An 18,867-nucleotide genomic window follows, 5' to 3' on the forward strand; every position below is an offset into this window, starting at 1 on the left:
ATGGTGGCGCTCTTGGGCGCAAACCATCTCAGGGGTGACAGAGGATGGTTCGACCAAGGTCTAATGTCCAAGGTCTAATACTCTTAGAGTGTGTTTGATTGCACACATTTACCATAGAAAATGTGTAATTATTATATATATTTTCTATGAAAGCAATCAAACACTCTTAATTTTCTATAAAAAATATGTGTATGATATAAGCATTTAAAACTTCTTTTCATGAAATTCATTTTTCAAATGGGTGAGGTGATTTTTGTTTTCTATACAATCATTATCTAGAATTAATACAACTAAACACACCTTTAGAGTTATACTGCTGCATACTTCATGTACTTAGAATATCATGAGCATGCATTACCTTTAGAGTATCCCTAAAGAAAATCATAACAATAAATAAAGCATATTACTAGACAAATCATATACATAGATTCAACATATCCTAAATATCAAAATAACTTCAACATGTATTAATAGATATATATGGGAACACATATGAGAATATTATAACATATTACTAAATAAATATATCAAGGTTCCTTTGAGTTTATTCTCAAGACATCCTCAACATATTTTATTAGAAGAATCTTAACGTGTTCTTAAGAAATATGAAAACATGGTAATATTAGAACATTAAAGTGTTACAAAAAATAATCATCAAGAAAATATTCAAAACAAACTCAACAATCTCTCCATTTTTTATGATAATAAAATTTTAATATTTAAGAGACCATTTACCACAAATATTCCACTAAAAATGATTGGCGATGATGGGAGAGAATAGGGATTAAGTTATGGGAGAATGAAATAAAATGAGGAGAAGAATAAACCAGGAAGAAGGTGCCTGTTATTTTAAAAAATACAAGGTGAGCGGTGGTAATTTATTATTTTTAAAATAAAGAATATTAGAAGTTACTTTAAAAATAAAAAAATTAATAAAACTTCTAAAAATTTAATATTTAAATATAAAAGAATATATAAACAAATTTTTTAATCAATAATTTCTTAGATATGATAAGTCTTGTCATCTGAGGTCCCTTGTTTAATAATAAAAATAAAAATATAAAAAGAATATAAAGCTTCTAGAAATTTAATATTTAAATATAAAAGAATATATAAACAAATTTTTTAATCAATAATTTCTTAGATATGATGATAGTCTTGTGATCTGACGTCCCTTGTTTAATAATAAAAACTTAAATTAAGAGTTTAAAAATAGGGAAGGTATATCCTATCCTATAGGCGTGGGTCAAGCGGAAAGTTGGGAATTATTTATTGCTGCCCACCCCTTTCAACTCGTGTCTTCAAGTTCAGTTGGACAAATTAACGTCAGGCACACCCATTTTCCCAAGAACATCCTAGATTTTCCGCCACCGTCTTCATCCCCACTTGCCATGTCAATTCCTGATTGGGATGCCCCCGCCCCCTCCAAATTCCATACCTGAAAACCACAATTCCCGAATACCCAAAATATCTTGCAAATTACTCAACAGTAAAACTCAACCGGCCCATTCAATCAGGCCGTTCATCTCTTCATCAAATCGACACAACGTGAGCCGCTGTACACCCAATCGAGACATTTACGGCTTAGATTTTTTGAGGCTCACATGGCCTTCTGATTTTCCTTTTGTTTTTAGAGATTAGAAAATCTTATAAATTAATAGTATTCTAGAGCACATATATTAAGGGGCGGGACCAGTCGTTCACAGGAGGCATGTTTTCTGCTGTGTAGTATAGGGAAAACAATTCAAAGAGGAGACATTCTTTGAGAGAGGGTGCGGCCATGGAGGTTCCTTTGCAAACGCAGAGACCACTCTGCTGTAGTACGCTCGCCACGGATAAGACCCAGTTCAGGATCAAGCCTTTTCTTGGGTTCTTCCCTCACTGGAGGACTACCCAATCCTCACAAGTAAATCTCCTGCTCATTGGGTGCTTGTATAAATGCATATATGTCATATTGATAAGATGCGAGGGCTGTGTGGGTGTGATTTAGGGTCTTTAGTTCAATTCAAGAGTTGTGAATATGTCCATTTGGGAGCATGTTAGTTTGTGTGCTGGAAGTGAAGTTCTGTGATTTTTTGTCACGAATGCCTATTTTAGATAGTTACCGTGTTTGATTGGTTACTTCGCTTTCCTTCATCTCTGAGTTGAATGTTGAACTGATTCAAGATATGATCTTTGTTGATAAAAATAATGTTTTGCTAACTGGTTATCAAGTGACAATTTTGTTAGTATCCACCCCATTAAATCAGTTGCTACGGTGTCAGTCTAAACTAGAATAATTCTAAGCAAATTAATGCTAGAAGATCTGAATTGGTGACTTCTATCAATTTTGCAGCAGTCCTCTTCATGGCAAAAAGATTTCCGAGTGCCTGGGATTTCGCATAAAATAACTTCAAGTGCTGGTTAGTGACTTCAATTGAAGCATTCAATGTCGAAGTTCATTTTCCTTTTTGTTAATTTCTATGAATCAGTTACTTACATTTAGTGTTTATAGTGTAGATTTTTCAAGAAGAAGGAATAGAAAAATGTCAAGTCCAAGGCCTAAGGACTCGACTCCCAAGGGTTTTATGCCAAAAACACAGCTGGGAACAAGCTCTCAGAAACGGGATCAAAGGAGTAATAGAGAGAAAGAAGGTCAGGCTACACCCAAGTCCAATGAGTATGCTGCCTCCGACAGTAAAACACCTAAATTGAGAGTCAGTACTGACAAAGAACAGTTGGCTGGAGTTCATCAAGCAAACAAAATTGAAGAACAAAGTGGAGATAACATGGATGAGAATGAAGATAAGGTACCATCAACTATGAAACAAACAGATATAAACGTACAGCAAGAGGCTGAAAATGGAAGAATTGGTACAATTAATGAGGATGTGAATCCAATTGTGGAAAATGTTGAGGATGGGGAAGATACAGCTGGTTTAGGAGGAACTGTGCCCTTGGATAGTTCTCAGAGTGAAGTTGTCAAAGAAAATGAAAGCCATGATATTGATGACTTAGAGAAGACAATGGCAACTTCAGTTGGTGATGCATTGAACGGAATTTATGTAGAAGGACAGAACTTAGATGGACGTAAATGTGAAGATACCAGAGAAAATGAAAGCCTTGAGATTGTTAAGGATAACACCAGAAGTCAGTTTGTTATAGGAGAACCAGTGAAGGAAGCCAATGTGTTAGTCACCAAAGAAAAAGAGGATGAGGATTCTTCTCTCAAGTTGAAATTGGAGATAGAAGCTTTTCAAAAACAGGTGGTGGAGAGGCTTGCAGAAGAAAAAATTTCAAAAGGGATTAAAATGTTTTCTTATCCTGAGGTGGTAAAGCCGGATCAAGATATAGATGTATTCCTTAATAGGAGTCTCTCCACTCTGAATAATGAACCTGATGTTATGATCATGGGAGCTTTCAATGACTGGCGATGGAGATCTTTCACGGCAAAGTTGAACAAGTCTCATCTCAAAAGGGATTTGTGGTCTTGCAAGGTTCACATTCCCAAAGAAGCGTACAAGATGGATTTTGTGTTTTTTAATGGAAAAGATATTTATGACAATAATGATGGAAAAGATTTCTGTATAACTGTTGAAGGTGGAATGGATGTGTTTGAATTTGAAGATTTCTTGCTTGAGGAGAAACATAGAGAACTTGAGAAACTTGCCAAGGAGCAAGCTGAAAGGGAAAGGCGGGAAGAAGAACAAAGGCAAATTGAAGCAGAGAAGGCTGCAATGGAAGCTGATAGAGCACAGGCCCGAGAGGAGGTTAAAAGAAAAAGGGAAACTTTGCAGGGATCTATGAAAAAGGCTGCAAGATTTATTGACAATGTCTGGTACATAGAACCTAGTGTGTTCAAAGGCGAGGACAAGATCAAGTTATATTATAACAAGGGTGCAGGTCCCCTTCTTCATGCTAAAGAACTGTGGATTCATGGAGGGCACAACAATTGGAAGGATGGGTTGTCCATTGTTGCATGTCTTGCCAGCTCTGACAGAAAGGATGGTGACTGGTGGTATGCCGATGGTATGTGCTAGTGTAGATTTTATCTCTAATTTACATAACAATATCCAGACTACTTATAACTCTTCCATAGATAAGAAAATGTGATTTGAGTGACATCGAAATTGTAATTGACATGCATGATGATGCAGTAGGCACTGCTTGTTATGAAACAGAGGTTCCAAAAGTTGGCCTTTGTGGATATCCAAAGATTCATACAATCTGAAATTTATTGACTTCACAGAACTATGTTAATGGGTAATAATTTTCTGATTTTCTGTTTTCTGATTTTCTTTCTTCTATTATGGTGAGTTAACCTTGGTTACCTTTATACTAGTTAGGTTGCTACTTGGGTGAAATTCACTTCTTGGTGCACTGATTCCTTAATACAGCAATAAATATTGTGGCAAGGTGGGTGCTATGAGGATTAATATGTCATGATTTAGGCTAGTTTTATTTTATTTTTATTTCTGCAAAATTATATTAGTTAGTTATTTACAGATTAGAGATAAGTGTAGTGTTTAGGAGCAGTTACCTCTAGTGGAGGAGTGGAAATTGCCACAAATAAACTGTTGGTTAGCCTCCCATATAAAGCTGTAACCTCTTTGTCGATTTTATGCTTTGGATGAATTAAAAAGTTATTCCCTTCTCTTTGAAATTCTCCCTTTCTCTCTCGATTTCTCTCAAATTCTCCCTATCTCCCATCTATTCCCCCCCCTCCCCCCCCTCTCTCTATTTTCCTATCTAATTCTCCATTTCTCTCTTTGTTATTCTCCCTTATTATGTCCGATCCTTCCCTATTTCTCCCTATTTCTCCTACTCTCGATTCTATTTTCAAGATAATCATAAGTTAGGCTTGGGTTCTTGACAAATTGGTATCAGAGCACCTAGTTCTCGGCTGGACTCTGATGACCATGGTAGTTGCAATTATTGATTTTTGGAGACAATTCAAAGGTAATCAGTTCCGACATAAGATCTGCAATGGTTATTGAATTTTGGAAGCAGTTTCATCGCTACTAGAGTAAGATAGAAGAAATGGACCAAGGCAATGGTAGAGGGAACCCGCATGGAACAAACGAAAGCAACGTTGGACACCTTAGAGATGGGTTTGCGGCAGATCTAGGAAGAACTAAACCATTGTCGGGAAGAGCTCACCGCCATCAACGCTGCCACCAGAGAGGCAGTGCAGCCGCTAGAAAGGTAAGTGGCTAACATGCGCTAGAGGAAGATTTTCCTCCAAGAGTAGTGTCAGAACCAATCTTGACACGAGCATGCATTCGCCCTCATGCTTTCGTGTCACATGAAGATGAGGAATAACCAACAATAGACCAGGCCATCCATGTAAGGGGACCCTACCCAAATCACCTACACACACCCCTAGACCCAGGGGGTGGGTTAGGAGGTGTGAGAGGTTTTTCCAATATTATCATGTGGGTGAAAGTCAGATAAACCATGCAACAATCTACTTTAATGACATGGCTGGTGCATGGTTCAAAGGGTGGAACAAAGTGAGAGATGAGACAAGGATTGAAATCCACACTCCTGCTCCAATACTATAAATACTGGTTTTCAAAGGATTGAAATCGAGGTGGTGGATTTGTAGATATGAGAGATTTTTCCAGTTTTACAATATAGTAGAAGGGCTAAAAATCAATTTGGCGACAACCTATCTTAATGATACAACTGATTCATGGTATCAAGGTTGGCTTTAGACAAGGGAAGTTGAGGTTAGTTGGGCTGAATTTGCTGAAGACATGTGTGAACGTTTTGGGGAGAATTCTATGATGGATGTGATTGAAGAATTTAATAAATTGAGACAAGAATGATCAGTAGCTGACTATGAAATTCAGTTTGAGAGTTAAGGTCTTTGATGTGGAGCTCATAGTTAGAACTAATGGAGAATTATTTTGTGTCCAACTTCATTAGTGGCCTTGAGGAGGAGTTAAGGCCGATGGTCAAGATGATGCAGCCTGTAACGATGAAGCAGGTTGTTGAGAAGGCAAAGTTACAGGAGCTTGCATTGGAAGTGATTTTCAATAAGAACACGATCGCAGCAGTAACTCAGCCTATGTTCTATCAACCATTGGAGGGGAATTAAGTAAATGTGAATTCTAAAGTTTACCCAAGCCTTGATGCAACAAACTCAACTGCTATGGAGTAGAGAAGGAAATTAGGATTATGTTATAAATGTAGAGATAAATTCAGCCCCGCCCACTGATGCCAAGGACAGTTATTGAACATGGAAGGAGTAGAGAATGAATACGAAGGAGAAGAATTGGCGGGAATTGGGTGACAAAGAAGGCACAGTTGTAATAAGTTTCTTGGGGACAAGAAGCCTCTCAAGACAGGGGGAATTGTCATGACCCCAAGGGCATTAGTTGTAATTGTTTCTTGTTTGTTTTTTCCCTTAATTGTACCTTAGGTTGTGTAGCGTGTACTTGAGTTTGTTAGTTTGTAATAACTGCATGGATGCAAATAGCCTATAAATAGGCTGTTGAAATACTCCATCAATTATTCCCTTGAGAATGCCACAAATATATACACAGTGGATCCTAAGAATTTTCCTAAACTTTAGAGATTAGATTCCTATTTTGTAGGACTAGATTACAACAACCTTAAATACAAACAAATCTAATAAAAGTAAGATAAGATATAGCAGTAATATAAATCAAGATAAATCATAGAGGATAAATTAGCTGATAATGAGCTTAGTAGCTCGGCAACTTGGCCATTAGCTCGGCCTCCATCAGCTCGCCGATCGGCCTTCCATCAGCTTGCCAGATCGGCCTTCCATTAGCTCGAAAGCTCTGCCTTTCATTAGCTCGGCAGTTCGGCCTCATTAGCTCGGCAGCTCGGCCTTCCATCAGCTCGGCCTCCCAACACTCCCCCTCAAGCTGAGGAATAGATACAAGTCATTCCCAGCTTGCCAATTAGTAACTCGAACCCTGGCCTTGCAACAGTTTTTGTGAAAATATTAGCTACTTGATTACTAGTTGGAATGTAGGATAAGCTAATTCCTCCTTCTTCAATTTCCTTCTTTATAAAACTCCTATCAATTCTTACATGTTTTATTCGGTCATGCTAAACCGAATTCTTCACAATACTGATAGCAGACTTGCTATCACTATAAACTTCTATTGGTTGTGATAAGGATATCCCCAAGTCCTCCATTATGCTTTCCAGCCAAATAACTTCACATATCCCTTCAGCAATGGCATGAAATTCAGCCTCGTCACTGTTTCGAGCCACCACGGATTGCTTTTTACTTCTCCAAGTAACCACATTACCCATAGCTTGGTGCAATAACTTGAAGTTGACTTGTTATCCTCACGTGAACCAGCTCAATCAGCATCCACAAAACATTCAATTCTTCTTTCATTAGTTTTCCTGAACATCAGCCCTTTCCTAGCCATTCCCTTGAGGTATCTTAGAACATGGAACACTGTATTCATATGTTTTTGAGTAGGAGAATGCATGTATTGACTTATGACACTTACTGCATAGGCTATGTCTGGCATTGTAAGTGACAAATAAATTAATCTACCAACCAACCTTTGGTACCTTTCTTTTTCAACAGGAGTATCTTCTTTTTCTTCGACATTCCAACCCTTTTCTAGAGGTGTCCCAACCGGTCTCCATGTTAACATCCCAATTTCTTGTAACAAATCAAGTGTGTACTTCCTTTAAGAGATGAATAGCCCTTCTTTACTTTGAGCTACCTCCATTCCCAGAAAGTATCCCATGACTCCTAGGTCTTTCACTTCAAATTCAGTTTTTAATTGCTTTTTCAAATTTTCAATTTCCTGTAAGTCATCACCTGTCACAATAATGTCATCAACATAAACAATTAATATGGCCTTTTTACCTTCTACTGTAGACTTTATAAACAGGGTATGGTCAGCTTGCCCTTGCTTATATCTCAAACGATTGAGAGTCATGCTAAATTTCTTAAACCAAGTCCTTGGAGACTGCTTTAATCCATATAGGGATTTCTTTAATTTGCACACATTTCCACTGCCAATTTCCTGTTCAAATCTTGGGGGTATTTTTATATATATCTCCTCATCCAAGTCACCATTCAAAAAAGCATTTTTAATATCAAATTGAAATAGAGGACAATCAAGATTAACATAAAGAGAAATTAATACCCGAATTGAGTTGAGTTTGGCCACAGGAGCAAAAGTCTCATCATAGTCAATCCCATATGTTTGAGTAAACCCTTGTGTAACCAATCTTACCTTGTATCTTTCAACACTTCCATTTGCATTATGTTTTACTATGAAAACCCATCTACAACCAACTATCCTTTTGTTTGAAGGCAGTTTAACAATCTCCCATGTGTTATTTTTCACCAAGGCACTCATCTCTTCTATAGCTGCAAATTTCCACTTAGGATCACTTATAGCCTTTTGAATATTCTTTGGAATGACAATGCTGTCAATACTTGCAACAAATCCCTTGTATTGAGGAGATATCTTAGCATAAGTCAAGTGATTAGACATAGGATACTTAACACAAGATCTTACCCCTTTGCTTAGAGCAATAGGCACAGCCCAATCCAAATTGTCACTTCTGGTAGACTCATTCTCAATGTTGTTTTCTGATAGACCAGCATCTGGAGGTGATGATTGGTTTTGCTGTCCCTCAGGATGGGCCTTTGAACGTCTAGAATACACTTGCAGAGGATTTTTAGCAGCTGAATATGGAGTTGGAACATGAGGTTCAGCTGTAGTTTCTAGCTGAGAGGATGGCGGAGAAGATGGATTAGGAGAAATAGGAGAATAGCTTGAAGGATCTGCCCTTATGCTATCGGAACTTGAAGGCCTAACATGTGAAGAGGCTAGAAATTCTCCCCCTTGAGAGCATAAGGGCAGAGGAGCATCAAGGGAAGGAAAGGAAATAGGATTAGGATCCGGGAAGGATGGAGATGCAGCAACTGAAACTGGTGAGGGGTAAAATGATTGGTCTTCATAGAATGTGACATCGGTGGAGACTAAGAGTTGTCTTTTGAGAGGGTTATAGCATTTATAACCTTTTTGGGAGGGAGAGTACCCAATAAAGATACATTTAAGGGCCTTGGGGTCCAACTTTGTACGGTTAAGCTGATTATTGTGAACATACACCGGGCAACCGAAAATTTTTAGAGGAAGAGAATGTAAATGGCTAACAGTTGGGTAGAGAGAACAAAGGACAACAAGAGGGGTTTGAAAATTTAGGGTCTTTGAGGGAAGTCTATTGATTAAATATGCAGCTGTAAGGACTACTTCCCCCCAATAGAAATGTGGAACATGGGTGGTGAACATCATAGCACGAGCCATTTCTAGAAGATGGCGGTTTTTTCCTTCCATTACACCATTTTGCTGTGGTGTGTATGGACAAGAGTTTTGATGTAAAATGCCATGTTCGGATAAATAATTGGTAAGGTCATGAGAGAAATATTCTCGACCATTATCAGTACGAAGAATTTGGATGCAAGTTTGAAACATATTTAAGACGAGTTTGTGAAATTTCTTAAAAATGTTGCAAGCTTCAGATTTTTCCCTCATAAGGTACACCCAACATGTCTTAGAATGATCGTCAATAAAGGTTATAAACCACTTAGAACCAGAAATATTAGGGGTTTTAGATGGTCCCCAAATATCACTATGAATTAAATGGAATGGTTTAGATGGCTTATAGGATTGAATTGGATGAGAAGAACGAGACTGTTTGGCAATGGTACACTGTTCACATGAGAAAGTTTGATTTTTATTGATGAAAAAATGTGGATACAAGAATTTAAGATAAGGAAAACTTGGGTGACCCAAACGATTATGCCACAACAAAATCTTGGCATTGGTTGTGGCTGTCAAATCAACCTTATTTGTAAAAGAAAAAATCCTATCCTCTGTCAAATAATAAAGCCCATCCTTAGCTTTAGCATTGCCAATCGTCCTCCCTAATACTTGGTCCTGAAATAAGCAATATGAAGGAAAGAAGGTCACACAACAATTCATATCTCGAGTAATCTTATGGATTGACATTAAATTGCATCTTAAACTAGGAACATGTAGAACTGATTTAAGTTTTAAACTAGAAATACAAACTGTTCCATGTCCTTTGGCTGGAGACGTGGTACCATCAGCCATTGAAATGTTTATAGAGTTGTCACACGGGGTGTATTCTGTCATCGAATTGGCTAAACATGCCATATGGTCGGAAGCACCCGTATCTACTATCCATGTATTCTTAGAGAGTTTGCTGGAATTTGGAGAGTAATGGGGATTACCTTGTAAAGCAGTATCTGCCATGGGAGGACTTGGAGAGGATATACCTTGATTCAGCAGCTTATACAAGGTTTGGATCTGCTCCTCTGATAGGTTAAGGCTGGTACTGCTTCCTGCTTCTTGCTTCCTTTGGTGCATCAACCTATGTTGCACGGAAACAGAAATGGGAAACGTTTCCTATAGGAAACGGAAACGTGGAAACCAACATTCTTCTAAAAAAATAGGTATAAATAGGGTCTGAAACGGGAATAGGAAACGTTTCGGAAACGGGAAAACGGCTCTTATGAGGTGTTTCCGTGCAACATAGGCATCAACTATGTAGGCATTCCTTCCACTCTCATTTTTTCCTCTTGGCTTCTAGTTAGCTGGTTTCCCATGAATTTTCCAACATCTTTATTTGGTATGATATGGCCTCTTATAGTGGTTATACCACTGCTTCTCTCGTCATAGATTTCTTGGTTGACTCTTTTCTTGTTTAAAACTTGCTAAAGCAGAATTTTGGTGAGTTAAAGGGGACTCACCTTGCTGATTTAGCATTACCTTTCTTTGGCTTTCCTCCCTTCAAACCTCAGCAAAAACTTCTCGAAGTGAAGGCAGAGGTTTTGTACCCAAGATTCTGCCTCTTACTTCATCCAAATCATGGTTAAGGCCATGTAGGAAATCAAACACCCGATCTTTCTCGATCATCTTACTATATTTTGTACTATCTGTAAAACATTCCCAATTAATGGTGTAAAACAGATCCATCTTATGCCAAAGTTCAACCAAAACGTTAAAGTAATCCATAACATTTAGATTACCTTGTCATGTGGTCCTAATGGCAAATCTGATCTCAAAGCATTGAGATGAGTTCTCCAAATCTGAGTACATATCTTGGACCGAATCCCATATCTCCTTTGCGGTTTTATAGAATAGGTTAGTTCTTCCTATTCTAGGCTCCATCGAATTGATCAGCCATACCATTATGGTGGAATTCTCGGCTTCCTAGGTACCATATGTGGCTGCTGTGCTGGGTGGAGAAGGAGTAGAGCCTGTTAAGTAACTAGCCTTGCTTTTTCCCTTGATAACCAGCATAACTGATTGAAATCATTCCCTAAAGTTACTCCTATTCAACTTATGGTGAGTAATCTGTATAGGAAAATGATCAATTGAGTTGCTGGAAAGAGACGGATTGATCGGAGAATTTGTGGCAGAAGCCTTGGTTAGAGTGGGATTAGGTTGAGTATCAGCCATTGATGAAACAAGGTGTAGATTGATGAAGCAATGTGTGGACAGAAAAATAGAATAGAGGCTGCTTTAGGATCGAAGAGCAGGCTCTGATACCATGAAGAAATCTTCTTTTTGGGAAGAATAGTACTCCGTCAATTATTCCCTTGAGAATGCCACAAATATATACTCAGTGGATTTTAAGAATTCTCCTAAACTTTAAAGATTAGATTCCTACTTTGTAGGACTAGATTACAACAACTTTAAATACAAACAAATATAATAAAAACAAGATAAGATATAACAGTAATATAAATCAAGATAAATCATAGAGGATAAATTAGCCAATAATGAGCTTAGTAGCTCAGCAACTCGGCTATTAGCTTGGTCTTCATCAGCTCGCAGATTGGCCTTCCATCAGCTCTCCAGATCGGCCTTCCATTAGCTCGGAAGCTCGGCATTATTAGCTCGTCAGCTCGGCCTTTCATTACTCGACAGTTCAGCTTCATTAGCTTGACAGCTCGGCAGCTCGACCTCATCAGCTTGGCTTTCCATCAGCTCGACCTCCCAACAAATACAATTTTGTTTTCCCCCTCAATTCTTATCTCCCTCTTTGTTTCATTTGAACCCTCCCACTTTCTTCTCAATTTCTCTCTTTTTGTTCTGTTTCCCCTTCCATTTTGTTCTTTGTTCCTTAATTTCCTTCAAAATTCCATTCTACCCTAGAAAAACCTAGGGTTGTGACAACAGAATGTGGTGGCATGAAGTAGTGTAGAAGCTAAATTAGGGCTATTGCTCACGGGATATGTGAGGGGATGTGGATCAAAAGACTGCTAGAAGAATTGAAAATATTTGAATCCACTCCTATGAAAATATATTGTGACAACAAAGCTGCACTCGCAATTGCCTACAACCCAGTTCTTCATGATAGAACCAAGCATGTGGAACTTGACAAACATTTTATCAAAGAAAAGCTTGACAACAAAATGGTCTATATGCCTTACATTCCAACCAGTGATCAAATAACAGATATTCGGTCCCTTTTTTTGTTCAGCAAGCATCTCTCCTTGTTGACTGCTTGGGATAGACATCCCTTTTTCAAGGAGAAACACCTCTAATGAATCCTTGAATCCTAGCTCGATCCATTGATATCTCTGGGTACTGATGATGGCATTCTATGGCCTTGCTATGGATTGGATTCTCCATATAGAATATGCGGATGAGGTGAGACCCATTTGAGCCAACGTGAGTCATCAAACCTTGTTTAACATAGAATATGGATGAGGATTATTTGATAGACCATTGAATTTCTTTAGAGGAGGGCAAGTTTTAGGTGAACTTGGAGCTTGATTAGCTTTGCGGCTGAGATGGTGCCATGTTTGAGGAACCATGACCTAGGTTTGAAGCACATTTGCGCATCAAATTATGGAATAGTCCGTGGTTTACGTGCCACTTCATGGGAATGTCTGGATGGTCAACAATGCTCTTTGACTAGAGGGGAGCTACCACGTGGTAAGTTGGGAGAGGTTCCTAAAAATACTGTTGATTCATTTGGGTAAAGGGATTTCCAAATATGCTACTTCATTAATGCATACATAAATATTAGAAACTATTCCCAATAGACAGCAATGTTCAAGAGGCCAAGAAAATTATGCTAAGTTCTATTCAGTTTTCTGTTCTTATATTATACATTTTTCTATTGGTAGGTTGGGTTTTGTTAATGCTTTCTTATGAATTCTCATGTCCTGTTTCATTTTTAGGACATATCTGAATATTTTTGTAATTGGAATCTGTTCAGTTATGAAAACTCATTTACTTTTTTCTAAAGTGGATCAAGGTGTGACTTTAGGTTTTGTTTCATTTCTTTTATTGTTTTTGTTCTCTTGGTATTATTAGTAGTTGTCAATATTACTTGCTAAGGGAAACTTGCCAATATTTAGTTGTTTCAAGTTGAATAAACTTGTGAGCAAAATTTCCTTATTGTATCTTGTCAGAGTAACTACAACTATTAATGAAAATCACTCAATACCTCATGTACTATGTTGGAGAAGATAACGGAGAGAATTTAAGCTATGACAGAGAGGATAAGATGAGAAGATGCTAAAGATAAAGGTGGAGATATCTATCCGGAAGGATAAGGATATTCCTTAAAATCAGATAAGGAAATCCTGGTTTAAACTGAATCTAAAGCATGTTGTTGTAATCAATACCTAAATATTAGGAGTGTAATCTAGACCTAAATATTAGGAGTTTTCTTAGGAAACTTTGTGTATATATTGACCACCACAAATCAATGATATATTAAGAAAGTTATTCCATTCCCAATAACTTTACTTTTCGTGGTATTAGAGCCAAGGTTTCGTGGCAGGTTTTCCCACTATTTTCCTTTCCTACAGTTGGTAGATCTCTGTAAGTTCACGATATGGATGAAACTATGTCAGCGAGTGAAACTTCTACCAACCTACCTTCTACAATAAGGAATACCCAAGTCCCACAACCTTTAATCACTCTTTCTAGATCACTCAGCATAAGCTGAATGGAACCAACTTTAGAGAATGGTCCTAGTTAGTTTTGCTAGTGATCTGGGGAAAGGGCAAGGTTGGATATCTAAATGGGACAGTTTCTAAGCCAAGCACTGATTCAACAAATTATGGTGCGTGAGAGGCTGAAAACTCTATTGTAATGACATAGTTGGTCAATTCTATGGAGCTAAAAATTGGAAGAACCTATTTGTTCTACAAGACAACCCAGGAGATTTGGGAAGCTGTGCAAGAAATCTACTTGGACATGGAGAACATTGCCCAAAGCTTCCAGATTCGTTCTACTATCTAGACAACAAGGCAAGGTAATAGTTCAGTTATTGAATACTATAATACCTTAACTGAATTGTGGCGAGAGATGGATCTATTCTATGAGATTAAATGGGAGTGTGCTGAGTATGGAAAGAAGTATGCAAAGATGTTAGAAAAAGAGAGCGTGTTCAATTTTTTTGCATGGTCTAAATTCTGATCTTGATGAAGTAAGAGGGAGGTTAATTGGAACCAAACCCTTTCCATTAATTAGGGAAGTCTTTGTAGAAGTAAGAAGAGCAGAAAGCAAAAAAAAAAAAAGGTGATGTTAAATCCTTTAGAGGTGTCCAATTTTGATGTGTGAGAAGAAAATAATGTATATCTCCATTAAGTGTGTAATACAGGGAATATATATACAAGAATTTTAAGCTATTTACACTAATATCCATTACGTCTTATTTAACACTCCCCCTCAAGTTAGAGCATATATATTGAGCATGTCCAACTTGGTACAAATGTAATTCACACAAGAATCTCTAAGTGACTTGGTGAGTAAATCAACCAATTGATCGTTGGAACCCACATATGTTGTAACTACATCCCCAGAGAGCACAATTTCTCTAACAAAGTGGCAATCAATTTCAATATGCTTGGTTCTCTCATGAAACACAGGATTAGAAGCAATATTCATTGCAGGTTGATTATCTCAAATCAATTGCATAGACTTGACCTACGTAACTCCTTACTCTTCAATTAATTGTTTTAGCCACATTAGTTCGCATGTTGTTACGGCCATTGCCCTATATTCAACTTCTGTACTGGACTTGGCAACAATAGTTTGTTTCTTATTTTTTCAAGAGACTAGGTTTCCACCCACAAATGCATAGTATCTAGATGTGGATCGTCTGTCATTAGCTGATCCTGCCTAATTAGCATCCGTATATCTCACAATCTGACTGTGTCCATGATTTTGAAACAATACACCCCGACTGGGGGTAGCCTTATATATTGAAGAATATGAACCATTGCATTCCAGTGACTGTCACAAGGCGAATCCAAGAACTGACTTACCCCACTCACAGCAAATGAAATATCAGAACGTGTGATTGTGAGATAGTTAAGTTTCCCAACTAATCGACGATGGTGCCCATGGTCAGAAAGAGGCTGCCCCTGTCCCAGTAATAGTTTGATATTCGAATCCTTACGAGTATCTGTTGGTTTACATCCAAGCAACCCTGTCTACTTTAGCATATCCAAGACATACTTTCTTTGAGAAATATATATTATTTGCTTTGACCGAGCTACCTCAATATCCAAAAAATATTTTTGATGTCCAGTTGATGAAGTGGCCAGTGAAATATAGTAGCAAGGGACAAGAAAAGGCGAATAGAGGAGATCTTAGCAACAGGAGAAAAGGTATTGCCATAATCAAGGCCAAAAACTTGAGTGTATCCTTTGGCAACAAGGCGAGCCTTAAGGCAATCAATCTGGCCGGTAGAACCAACGGTGAAGGGCAGATCTGGACTGAAATAGTGAAGGACAGATCTAGACAATGAGGGACAGATTTGGATAGAAATGATGAAGAGTAGATTTGACTGATGAGGGGTAGATCTGGACGGAGAGGGGCAGATTTGGGTCACAAAAAAGAAGGATTATTTGTTGTAGATCTGGCCGATTTGTTGCAAATTTGGGCTCGGTGAGAAATTTGAAGATTTGGGCAGCAAGATCTGGGAAGGATGCTTGAAGCTACTTTAAGCTTGAATGGTGGCTAGCTACGCACAAGGAAGGTTGTGGATCTAGGCAGCTGCCACAGAGATCGCAAGTGATGATGGCGGCAGCTAAGTTTGTGGGCAGCGACAATAGCAAAGGCTGTGGACAGTGGTAACGGTGGCAGTGGTAGAGTAGGCCGCGGGTGGTGGCGGCGACAATAGCGAGGATGTAGATGTTGTAGGCGTGATGGACGGTTGTGGGCGAAAAATTTGAAGGCTGCGGCTTGATTGCTGCGACAGATGAAGGCAGATTTGGAGGTCGCTAGCTGTAAGTGGCAATGATGGACAGTTGCTCTGCAAGAGGCAGTGGCAATCCGTGTGACTAAGCAAGCGGTGGTGAAGGCAGGGAGCTTATAGGTGTTTTCGCGTGCGTTGCTGACACCGAAGCAGCAAGTGTTGAGAAGAAAGGCACTGCTGGAGGGATAATGTCACGGCCTAAGCCTGACAATCTTTCTTCTTCCTATTCGGTATGAACGGGAATATGTTTTCGAAGGAATCGAGCAATGAACTGAGGGAAGAATGAAGAAGAGAAAGAGAGATAAGAGAGAATTAAGAGATAGAGAGAGAGGGAGAGAGAGAGAGTAAGATTGAGAGCAGGGATAAAATGAATTGATATTCTCGATTGATTGCCAAGGGAATGGGTAGTAGACGATTTATACAACCTGCGAAGGAAGATTCCTTACAGCTACGTGGTTGTAACCGTCTCTACCAACTAATTCCACTTGCACTTGGATTTTCTAGGCTAACAACCTCTAACAAAATAGAAATTACAGTAGTAACAAAATAGAAATTACTGAAATGAAATTACAGTAATAACAGAAACAAAAATGCTAGAAATCGAAATCTATTTCCTAAGGTCAGATTCGTAGCGTGACATCTCTCCCCTTGTTCAAAATGTCTTGTCCTCAAGAATGTTGAGGAGATTGGCCGATCTGGGAAACTGCTTAAGTAAATCAAGAAGGTATTCTCAAGTGCTGTCCTCAGCTGTTCTATCTTGCCACTTGACTAAAACCTAGATAAGGGGTGCTTCCTGCTTGTATATGACTTGTCTGTCCACTATGGCCTCCGATTCTAGAGTCTCACGGATCTCCTTGGGCAACGTAGGTAAGGAGGGACTCACCCTTTGTGCTCCTACTGACATCTTCAAGAGGGAAACATGGAACACCGGGTGGATGTGAGAGTCCTTTGGGAGTTGCAGTCGATGGGCCACCTGCCCAATCTTAGCATTTATGGGAAAGGGCCCATAATATTTAGGATTAAGCTTAAACACCTGCCCTCGAGATATAGACTTCAAATAAGGGTACTTGAGCCACAAATACATCTCTTCTCCCACAATAAAGTTCCTCTCACTTCTTTTGTAGTCTGAAAATTGCTTCATCATGTTCTGGGCTGAGGCTAACTCCTTTTTTAGCTGTTGTAAAACCCTCATTCTTTGCTGCATATATTCCTCCACGACGGCCACTGTTGAATAATTTCCCATTGCTAGTAAAATAGGCAATTTGTATCCAAATAGGGCCTCAAATGGGGACATCTTAAGGGATGTGTGGTGGCTGGAGTTGTACCACCATTGGGCTAGGGATAACCACTCGTGCTAGCTCTTAAGATGTGGGAAACTCACACACCTTAAGTACATTTCCAAGCTTTGGTTAACCCTTTCTGTCTGGCCATCCGTTTGTAGATGATAAGCTATGGACATGTTCAACCTTGTTCCTAATGCTCTCATGAGCTCCTGCCATAGAAGGCTGGTAAAACTTTTATCTCAGTTTGAGATTATGGCCTTAGGAACCCCATGCATTTTCACCACTTGATCCAAAAAAACTCTAGCCACATCTTGGGCTATAAAAGGGTGTGTGAGTCCTATAAAATGCGCAAACTTGGTCAGCCTATCAACTACCACAAAAATGCTGTCCTTACCTTCTGATTTTGGTAGTCCCTCAATGAAATCTATAGATAACTTTCCCATGCTTGGTCCGAAATGGGCAATGGCTGCAAAAGGCCTGGGTAAGCCACAGTTTCACTCTTGCATCATTGGTAGATGTCACAAGTTGCTACAAACTTCTTCACTTCCATTTTGAGTCCTAGCCAAAAGAACAGTTGCTTCACTTTGAGGTAGGTATTTTGCACCCCTGAGTGCCCTCGTATTGCAGACTCATGTAGAAACTATATTATCTTTTTCTTGAGTTCACCATTGTTCCCTACCACCAGCCTCCCTTGGCATCTCAATAAACCTCCCACTAGGGAATATTCTCCGCGCTCATCTCTGTTGATAGCCGCCCTTTCCAACAAAGCCTTTTCCTTCTCATCCCCTTCATAACTGGCTATTATCTCTTGGCACCACTCGGGAACTAAGGTAGTAATGGTGATCAAACTTCCTTCCTCATGGCACTTACAGAGGGCATCCACAACCACATTTTGCTTTCCCTTTTTGTATTGAATGCTATAATCTAATCCCATCAGTTTAGACATCCCCTTCTTTTGAAGTTGGGTGTGTAATTTCTATTGCAAAAGAAATTTTAAATTCTCATGGTCTATCTTGATGACAAATCTACCCCCCTCCAAATAATGTCTCCATTTTTCCACAGCTATTAACATAGCCAAAAACTGTTTTTCATAAATGCTAAGTCCCATATGTCTAGGATAGGACCTAGGGCCTGGTTGAGGAAGGCCAATGGCCTACCCTCCTGCATCAAAACCGCCCCAACTCTTGTTGCATAAGCATCGGTTTCTAAGACGAAGGGCTTGTTGAAATCTGGTAGTCTGAGAATAGGTACCCCACTCATCGCTTCTTTTAGCCTTTCAAAAGCTGTTTCTGCCTCTAACCCCCAATTAAATCCCTCCAAAAGCTCAGTCAAC

At 38.9% G+C, this 18,867-nt stretch overlaps 1 protein-coding gene across 3 annotated transcripts in view; it reads left to right on the top strand.

Moving 5' to 3' along the window:
* The first annotated feature begins 1,315 nt into the window (after nucleotides 1-1,315).
* Nucleotides 1,316-18,867, top strand: part of LOC127794437 (starch synthase 3, chloroplastic/amyloplastic) — a 69,684-nt gene continuing 52,132 nt past the window's right edge. Inside the window, exons 1-3 of one of the 3 annotated variants that reach the window (XM_052325507.1) lie at nucleotides 1,316-1,906; nucleotides 2,336-2,402; nucleotides 2,500-4,008. In XM_052325507.1, the coding sequence (XP_052181467.1) occupies nucleotides 1,781-1,906; nucleotides 2,336-2,402; nucleotides 2,500-4,008 (1,702 nt within the window). In that variant the 5' untranslated portion in view covers nucleotides 1,316-1,780. Of the gene's footprint in view, nucleotides 1,907-2,335; nucleotides 2,403-2,494; nucleotides 4,009-18,867 lie in introns of those variants that run through there. The other 2 variants (XM_052325508.1, XM_052325509.1) reach the window with 2 other exon arrangements.

The sequence above is a fragment of the Diospyros lotus genome, chromosome 2 (genome assembly GCF_014633365.1).
Source record: "Diospyros lotus cultivar Yz01 chromosome 2, ASM1463336v1, whole genome shotgun sequence".
Lineage (NCBI taxonomy): Eukaryota > Viridiplantae > Streptophyta > Magnoliopsida > Ericales > Ebenaceae > Diospyros > Diospyros lotus.